The sequence below is a fragment of the Erithacus rubecula genome (assembly GCF_903797595.1).
Source record: "Erithacus rubecula genome assembly, contig: scaffold_405_arrow_ctg1, whole genome shotgun sequence".
Lineage (NCBI taxonomy): Eukaryota > Metazoa > Chordata > Aves > Passeriformes > Muscicapidae > Erithacus > Erithacus rubecula.
Genome location: NW_027635931.1, coordinates 1 through 9,840, shown reverse-complemented (window position 1 = coordinate 9,840; position 9,840 = coordinate 1). Strand labels below are relative to the sequence as shown.

The 9,840-nt window shown below is 47.4% G+C and overlaps 1 protein-coding gene across 1 annotated transcript; it reads right to left on the bottom strand.

Annotated features, from left to right (window-relative positions):
- Positions 1-1,908: 1,908 nt before the first annotated feature.
- Positions 1,909-4,707, bottom strand: LOC306816173 (heat shock factor protein 5-like; the record flags this gene model as incomplete). The annotated part of the gene is made up of 3 exons (XM_079332655.1): positions 4,075-4,707; positions 3,468-3,569; positions 1,909-2,129 (listed from the first exon to the last, which is right to left on the bottom strand). The coding sequence occupies exons 1-3, from the start codon at positions 4,562-4,564 to the stop codon at positions 1,909-1,911; spliced, it is 813 nt and encodes a 270-aa protein (XP_079188781.1). The 5' UTR covers positions 4,565-4,707.
- Positions 4,708-9,840: the final 5,133 nt, after the last annotated feature.

The following is a 9,840-nucleotide window of genomic DNA, read 5'->3' as shown; positions in this document are numbered from 1 at the left end:
AATATTACCATATAAATATACAAATGCAAATCTGAAAATCTATAAAAGTAACTACATGGTTTTAAAAATATAACTATAGAAGTCTATAAATGTATCAATCAACAGAGGGGTTCCACCTGCCCGATGGTCACAGGCTCTCCCCCGTTTTCTCCCTGGCACGCAGGGCAGCCCTCCTGGCAAGGTAGATCAGATGGATATCTGGGAAGCAAAGGGAACACCCAGTCAATATTGGCCTCGGTCCATCTTTCCCTTTGGAAGTTACTGTCCTTCTGTCAAAGACTGTAAGAGATGGCCTGGAAGGCAGACTCTCAATTGGGAATTTCAGGCCTGCTCTTTAAAGAGCTGGAATCCTTCCAAGTTTTCAAAACTTCTCAACTTCTGAAGTTTCCCAATAAACTCACAGCACTCGCAGTGCAAATGGCTCCCATGAGAGCTTGAAACACACAGTCCCAGCTCCCACAAAGAAGCCCAGCCTTGTTCTTTCTCTGTGCTGACAGAGAGACCTCATTCCTCACTGAAATGGCTGAAACTGAAGGGTGCTGTGAGCTGAGTTATGAATCCAAATTGGGATACCCAGCTTGGTGACACAAATCCCACAAGGTCAGGTTTATTCCTGGCTCTCTTGCCACACCAGAGGACTCAGTGTCAGAGCCTCTGGAGAAGCGAGGAGGGCAGGGCTTGGGGAGGTTGTCTCAGTGCAGGATTTGAACTAAAGGCATGGGAAACACCAACCCTGAAACCAAGAACTCAACTCTTCTGATCTCCCTGCCTGTCAGAGGCAGGCTCAGAGCAGCCCTCTCACATCTCTCTAAACCAATGGGGGCTCTCTCCTTACCAAGCTCCTCGGGTTGCTGGGAACTGTTCCCAGAGCTGTCAGTGCCAGGCAAACCTCCCTCTGCTGCAGCATTGTTCACAGGCTCCCCTTCTGAAGGCTCAGAGGCAACATTAATATTCCCCTTGAAAGAGAAACAGAAAGAAATAAACCCTTCTCACCAGTTACACAATGCATCCGTGGCACACATACCTAATCTCTTGTTCCTAACAAGAAATCTGGGCCACAAACACCTTCAAAATTCAGATTTGACTCCTCCAACATGGTCCAAAAGCTGTCAAAGGTGACAATGCTGAATGTGGGGGTGACACTGAACACATGGATGGCTGCTAAGGAAGGAGTCCTGCCAGTTCCTGGATCAGGGAGGTGCTCCTCCCTCCACAGCCCTGTGCAGAACAGTCTCATCCAGGCTGCAGCTTTGTAGAGACTGCATGGGAACACACATCTCTTCCCATACAGATGCCCAACAGCAAGGTGATTGAGCTCTGGAACATGGAGAGCAAGACTGGGCATTTTGCCCAGCTAAGGATTTCCCAGATAGAAACTGGACTGCAGGCACCACGTTACTGAGAGGACAAGAAAGCTGCAGCTCCAGCCCATCCCCAAACATGGCTCTGGGAGCACCTACACACACGGCAGGGCTCACACAGCAGCAGCAGCTGCAGCCCAGCCCTTGCTTTGCCTTGGCCTTCCAACACAAAAGAGGCAGAGCCCACATCTGCTGCTGCAACAGAGGCACCTCTCACATGCCCCTCCCTGCATGGGACACTTTGCCTTCAGTGCCATTCTCCAAACACTCTTCTCTTCTTCCCATCAAACAAAGCCTGGTAGAATGCACAAAGCTTTCACTTCCTCATCACAAATGGCCCCACAGGAGGAATTCTTCCCAGGAAAAGGAGCACTCAAACTTGGCCAACACAGGCTCACACCTCTCATCCTCACTCAGGGGAGTGATTTTCTCATTCCTCTTCCTTTAGAAACCTTACTTTACCAAGAAAATCCTTCCCTGTCCATTCACAACTGAATTCAAGAAGCCTTTGCTTCTCAGCCAAGTAACAACTTGCAAAAGCTCCCAGTCAGTCCCTTTCATCCCTGTTCAGCAGAGTTACCTGAGCAGAGGGAGACCTTTCAGGCGGGGAGGACGAAAGCATCTCCTCCAGTGTCTCAAGCACCATGTCCAGATCCAGGGGGGGCAATTCCTCTTCCCCAGGAGTATCCCAGAGCCACCTGGGGGCTCTCCATGGTGCATAACCAGCATAGCCAGCTGCAGCACTGGGGGCTGAAGTGCCTGGAGTGGCTGCAAGAGTTCAAACACATTGGTCAGGCTCCAGAATGTGGCTTTGGGACACGGAGCTCTATGCTGCCTTGGATCAAACACCACAGGAAGCACACAGCAACCTCAATTCCAGAAATGTACTCAAACTTCCCAGAGAATTGGGAGAGTGAGCTCTCCCTCTTAAAAAGTCTTTCTTCTAAATGATATGTATGTATATTAAAGGATGGATTCTAAAATTGATCTAAACATATGCAAAAGCACTTTATAATCACTGCCTTTTCTATCTCCCCATCAGCTTTTGGAGTTGGTGGCTTTGCAGTTTCTCATAATAACAGACCACAGAAAGCGGATTCACCAAGGAAGAGCCCACACCTGCAGACACACATCCTAAACTTAAACTGTGAGTTTCTTCTAAAAAGTATCCTTGTGGGTGAGGCTGAATTCTATAGCTGCAGCTGCTCCAGGGATGCACAGAGCTCATGGAATTTTAATAACATTATCTGAAGGAGAGACAACCTGCAAACTCTCAATATCCTATCAGGGTCCTAGTTTGACTTCATTCCAAAAAAGAGTTTACCTGACACTGACCAGTCGTGGACAAAGGTTATTTGCCTTGCCCTTGCACCCCTACAGAGAGGCTGTCTGGAAAATGCAAAGAACCCACTCCAAAACGGCAGCAAGGACAGAAAAAGCAGATTGAGATTAATTTTGTTGTCATGGTTGTATTTCCTAGCACACTTGACATTTCTACCTGACTTGCACTTGAGATCAACCCATGACAGAGCACAGCAGGAAAATATTTCAGTCAATTTTCATGATTGTTCTGAAAAGCAAGGATAGAAACTCTTCCCCTACCTGATGGCCAGTAGGATGGCAAGTGCTGCTCAGGAAATGTGCAGCTGCTGCTCTCTGGAACTGTCACCAAAGGGCTTTGGTGGTTCACGGGACCTCGTGGAATGACAGGCTCAGGCTGGAATTGAAATGTGTCTGTGCCTGGCTCCACTGATGAAGCCCCAAGAGGTCCAGAGGTGACAAACGCTTCCTCAGGATGTTCTGGGGAAGCCTCACACACTTGAGCAGCTGCACTCATCCTGGAGGAGCCTGGAGGCACCTCTGAATCCCCAGGTGAGGCAGCACTGTTGGCTGGGCTGTGCTGCTCTGAAGATTTGCAGCTGCTGCCCTCTCGAAGGGCCCTGCAGGCAGCTTCAGGGTCGATGCGAACCAGCGGAATGGTGAGCTTGCGCAGATTAAATTTGCGGATGAGCTCCCTTGATGGTTCCACTGGTGAAGCCCCAGAAAGTCCAGAGGAGGCACAGACTTTCTTGGCAGCTGGTGGGGAAGCCTCAGACTCCTGAGCACCTGCACATCCCTTGGAAGGGCCTGGATGCAGCTCTGAATCCTCCCGTGAGGCAGCAGCAGCAGCAGCAGCAGCAGCAGCAGTGAGGTTCTGGCCTGAGGGAGCTGTGCAGCAGTGAGGGAAGAAGAAAGGAAGCAAAGGGAAGGCTGGGTCACTATTGGGCTTTGCAAGGCCTTCGGCAGCAACTGTATTTCTGCCAGGGAAGAGAAAAACTCCCATCCTCCCAAGCAGAGTGAGAAAGAAGTAATGAAAGAAAAAAACATGTTCTGGGGCCATTCAACACAGTTCCTTGCCTGCTTAACTCTCCCCTATTGGTTCAACTGTCTTGGAAAACTGTCCTGCTGCCATTCCTTGGCAGGAAGCAACTGCCAGAAACCCAACTGCCAGGTCTCTTCCCTTCTATTCCAAAGGACCAGGAGGCTCCCTCCCCCTGGGTCTGACCACGACCGAGCCCTCGGCTCACACGCACTCACGGAGAGCTCCCCAAGCATCCCAGGGCCGGGCACGGAGCAGCACCAGCCACGGCGCCGCTCCTGCCCCTGTGCCGGCCCCTGCCCACGGCCACAGCCCACGGCACCCTTGGCGCCCGCAGCTCGCAGCCCGTCTCACCGGCTCTGGGGGGCTGCCCGGCACAGCAGGCGGGCAGCGGCCGCTCCGTGTGCGGCTGCTGGAAGCGGCCGGGCTGCCGGCTGCGCACCTCCAGCCCCGCCGCCAGCCGCTGCCTGTTGGCCCTGGTCAGGCGCTGGATGCGGAGCAGCAGCTCGGGGCGGTCGCGCACGAAGTTGGCATTCGTGTAGTGGAGCCAGCCGCCGGCATCGCCCGGCACCTTGTGGAAGCCGTAGAGGTTCAGCTGGCGCACGAAGCTGCCGAAGTGCGTGGCTTGGAAGGAGTCCGGGCCCGGCCCCGCCCCTTCGCCGCCCGCTCCGTGGGCGCCGCCCGGGCTGAGCAGCTCCCGCTCCAGCAGGGAGCGGTCGATGAGCAGCCCCTGGCCCCGGCTGTCCCAGCGCACGGAGCGGACGCGGGGGCTGTTCGCCAGGCGCCACAGCTTGGCGGGGAAGGCGCCGGCGTTGAGCGCGGCGGGCAGCGGCAGCTCCGCCATGGCGCCGATCGCCGAGTGCGGCCACAACGCCCGCGGCGCGCGGCCTGAGGGGGGCGCTGCGCTCGGCCCCGCTCGCGGCCCCGCGCGGGCCGGGCTCGGGTGGGTCGCGAGCAGAGTTCCCGCTGGGAGCGGACAAGGCCGGACGGGAGAGGGCAAAGGAAAAGAGACACTGCACACATTCTCTGGGCCCCTTTCCCAGCCAGCTGGCTGCTGCTGTCTCACTGCCTCTGCCTGTCTGCGGCAGATTTGGCACATTTCTCATTCTGTGGAGATGGAAGCAGCAGCAGGAAGGGGCAGCAATTCTGTCAGCATTTCCATCAGAGCTGAAGTCCTGCCGCCTGGAAGGATGTTGCTTTTCCCGAGAGATTAATGGTTTACAATGACAGTGAACTCACACTGCTGTCTTCACCAAGGGGTTTTGCATTTTTCTTTCCTTTTATTCTCTTTCTTTCCACAATCAGGGGAGAGTTAGAATGTAAAATCTCCCTCCCCCCCCACCACAGCCAAGTCTTTTCAATATAATCCAACAAAGTTGATCTTGCAATGAATGACCTGCTTAGTGTCACTTATTTTTTTTATTTAAACAGTGGTTTGAACAGGAAAGTTTTCAGAGCAGGAAAAAATAGACCTATTTCTTCCATCTATTTTAATTCATGCCAGTTTTTTATTTCTTTATATGGTTAAACCATGAGGGCTCAAGTGGTGGAATATTTATGTATTTGGTGGTATGGCAGGAGCTCATCCCACACACACAGTGGATATTTTCCTTACATCCAGCCTGTCTTGAGTTCTGGCTGACTCTGCCTTCTCTTGCCTCCTCCCAGGTCCTTTGTGAGGAGCCCAGCCCTGTCCCTGCAGCTGCTGCCCTGTGGGTGACATGCTGGCACAGGGATTGTTGCTCTCATCACATTCTGGAGCATCTTTTGGAGTGAGTGTTTTTCAAGGTGCCCTGTCATCTTTTCCTCTGTGTGCTGGCTTTCTCACAAAAATTGAAACCCACTACCCAGAAAATCTCTTCCCATGTCATCTTACACAGCTTCAGACAGAGCCTGAATTAGGAATGCTCCTCCTCGCTGGGATGGTGTTTGTCTTTCTTTAAACACAGTGTAACAAACCTCAAAAAATTGTCCCAGCAACTGAATTACAATGAAATTTCTAATGAGGAGGCCAAAAGGAGAAGACAGGAGTTCAGAAAAGAAGGGACATCTCTCTTCATGTTGCATGGCCCTTATTTCCCTCATGTCCATTTATGTGCTGCTTCATCCAGAAAAGCCTCTTTCTTCAGGCCTCCTTTGCACTCTCTATGGGTCATTGCAGTCAGTTGTTTTTGTTGGCTGCTCAGGAAAATTCTCACTAAATAGAACCCCACATGTCCCACAGTTTTGTAGCCTAGTGAGGTCAAACATTTACAGTCCAAATTATATTTTAATCAATAATGGCCAACATTAAAAATCCAATTTTTTCTAAGTAGTACTTAGAGAAAGCATTCCTGAAATTGTGCCCCCTCACGACTTCAAAACAAACTAAGCAAAGAAAATAAATAATTTAAATTGTGGATTGATACAGTGTGGTGATAAGAGAACTAACCTGGAAAAGTCTGGAATTTATTAATGGCCTACCATGGAGGATATTCAGGTGCATGCTGTGTACAGGACAATTCTACTGCTCCACTCTTTTGAGTAGTTCTCAGAAATATTCCTAATAAAAAACACATTGGTAATTCTGTGCAGATAACAGAACTGAGATCTGCAGATGCACACATGTGCAAGTTCTCTGTAATACAAGAAAACATACTGGAATTTGTGAACAGGTGCTATTCCACCATTACTTGAAATTGCACTGCAGCATAACACCACCACAAATCCCAGCTATTCATCTTTGTGCATCACTGAACATTAACATTTCCCAAATATCTTTTTCAAGAGCACCTGTGCTCTGTAATTTTATGGTAACACAATGAAGAATATGACAGATTTAGTTTCATGCGTCTTCCTAAATTCTCATTTATTATCTGTAGTAATTAGACTATTGTTTACCTGCTCTATTTTTGTAGAGGATGTAATTGCAAAGTGAATTTAAAGCACGCTTGGCTTATCATTCTGCTGAAACCCAAACAGGCTTTCCTTTGCTAAAAATAGCTGAAATTGTTCTTTATGTAGCAAATTCAATCAAACTATGCAAACATAAACACCAGATTAAAATTTCTACATGTGCAAGAATACATATGTAAAATGAGCCCATGGAAATGGAAGTTATATCTTGTCAATGAAAGGCAATACAAGATTTCAGTCTTACCACCAGCAACACTCTATTCCAGAAGAGCAACCAGTGAAAGTGCTGAAATATTTGCTCTCTGTGATCATCTGTAACCAGGCAGGTGTTCTCACAGCTGTCTACAGCATCTGTCTCACTTTAATCATTTGATTGATATTTCAAGAGGAGAAAAATATCTCTTGAAAAAGATCTGTATTTTGAGTGTATACCAAGATAGAAAAGCTTGTGCCTTCAAAAACTACAACAAAATTACACTTGATATAACCCAGCTGGAAAATTTAACAAGTCCCATTAGATCTCTACTGCTCTGTAGGTAGATGCTGCTACATTGCATCAGGAGTCTTCTGACTTTACTAGGGGAGAGAAATGCTCTATTGCTACTGAAATTCACTTTCTTTGAAGTCAGCTGGGTTAACAATAGAAATATTTTCCCAAAGCCAGTGCTGCTGCTAACGATGCAGCAATGTGTGATCTGCACACATATTATGGGTTTGGAGGAGAGCTTGGTGCTGTGGGAAAGCTGGTGAGAACACATTTGGGGTTTGCTCCTGAAAAGTCCTAAGCACAGCCACAGCAATTTCAGTGGAAGTTGAGAAGGCTCACAGCCTTTACACAAAGGAAGGGCTTCCTGTAAGGCTTTCCTTGCCTCTATTTGTTTAATCCCCAAGTGCAGCATTTTTCTATGACATTTCTCTTCTGACATTAATTCTCCATCCTGGCACTTGCTTTAAGGAAAATGTTGGTGTAGTATGACAGGACTGGAGTCCTGAGTTCAGATCTCATGGCACTATGGATGGGTCACTTTCTCTTCATCAAATTATACCACAGTCATTTTAGAATTAATCTGATAGTGAGTTGCTGAGTCCATGGACATCCTTTGCATGGATATCTCAAGAGAACTGGGTCCTAAACCCTTTATTGATCTCCTGTAGGCATGCATATGCTGTTGGATGTATTCAAGAGCATGGAAATACCATTGCTAAATTGCTTTCAAGGCACTTTATTGCAGCAATTATACTTGAGCCTATAATACCCAGATAAAAGGAAAAGTAGAATAACCTCTAAATGGCCAAGGAAAGAATTACATTCATTACTGAGTGCTCTATGCAGCTCACTTAGAAATATGACTGGAGTTGCCACAGAGCACACCAAGACCTTCCTGAATTACTGTTCTTTCCAAGGACTTTGCAATAAACACATGATTAATCCCTCCTGTTGGAATTATAAAGTTTTAATTTGTTGCTTTTCTTAGTCAAATATAAAACTGGGGCAACTTGAGAAATAACAGGGTTTGCATGTAGCAAAAACTGTATCTACTTTTGATGCCTTGTAATTATTTAATGGTTCACTTGTGTGGAATATTTTCTTTGCTACAGATCTGATAAAAAAGCACTTAGATATCAATATTTTTATAATATGTGTTTTTAAGGCAGGATAATTCTATTATGCTTTTTTGCCTGGGAGTAACAAAGTGTCTTTCAAATCTCATTTCTGAATATAAACTGAACCATGATTTTCAGGGTCTTCTATTACTGTCCAGTAATATATTGCACAAAAGTTCTTATTCAGGAAATGCTTCTAAGTACACAAAATGAATTTCAAAGTATTTTTCCCCAATATACCTTATACTATATAGTACAGGTGCACAATCCAAACTGCAGCCCCCGCCCGGACAGAGCAAAAATCCCAGAGGTGGATTTTTGAGGTGATTCCCCAAATTCTGGGAGATTGAGGCCAAATGCCCCATTTTGGCTAAAACCACCTTATCACACGTGTATTTTGGGGGCTCCCTTCACCATTTTTGAGGTGAAATTCCCCATTTTTTCCCCAAATCCCCTTTTTAAAATAAATTTATTTTTATTTTTTAGTGTTCCTTCCTCCCCTAATTTCCAAAACCTCCCCAGAAAATTCCGAATTAATTCCCAAAAACTCCACACAGATACAGGGGAAGGTTCTGGTGGGGGTTAATGATTTAGAGGGATGAGGAATGTCCCCAAAATTTTTGGGCTCTTCCCGCTGAGTCCTGGGTGTCCCTGGGGGGTCCCCAGGGGTCTCGGTGCCCTCCAGCATCTCCTTGTAGCAGCACTTAAAAAACTGACCCAGGGAGGGAAATCCTGGGGGAAGAACTGAAACAAAAAAAAAAGCTAAAATGAAAAAATCTCTCCCCCCATCCAGAAAGGAAAAAATCCTGAACAAACCTGGAAAAAAACCCGCCAAAACAAAACAAAAAATAACCAAACCAAAAACAAGGAAAAAACCTAAAGAAACCACAAACACCAAAAAAAAGCCACAAATCTTCCAAAGGCCCCCCCAAACAAAAAATTCCCATAAAAACCCACCCTACAAACCAACCCCCCTCCTAAAACCCTCAAAAAATGCCCAAAACACTAAAAAAATAAAAAGTATTTTTAAAATCCCTAAAGAATGCCATAAACCAACCTTAAGAACATTCCCAAAATCCCACTTTAAACAAACCCAAAAACGCCAAAGGCTCCCAAAAAATATTATAAATCCTTGAAAAAAAACCTTAAAAACATCCAAAAAATAGAAATAAAATCCTTTAAAATCCCAAGAAACGTAAAAAAAAAATTGAACAAAAACTTGAAAAAATCCCTAAAAAACACCCCAAACCCACCTTATAAAGACAGTTACAGGGTAGGGTTGACTGTGTAGGAGCATGCAGGGGAAGACAGAAAGAAAAGAAGGGAAGGAAGAGGGAGAGAGAGATAGAGAAAAGAAACATAAGACAAGACATAAACAAAAACAACAGCCCACCTCCCACCAGCAGTCGAGCAAATGGCGCCGCTGGCTCTCCCCGCCGTTTAAATCCCCTCAGCCCCGCCCCGCGCATGCGCTCTGGGTCCCCGCGACCCGTGCAGGCCCCGCCCCCGGGCCCCGCCCCGCCCGCGCGCTTTAATGGCGCCGAGCCGCTCCCCCCCGCTCCATCCGGGAATGCTCCTCCTGGGATGGGGCGGGATCCTCGCCCGGAGCGCTGCGCCGAG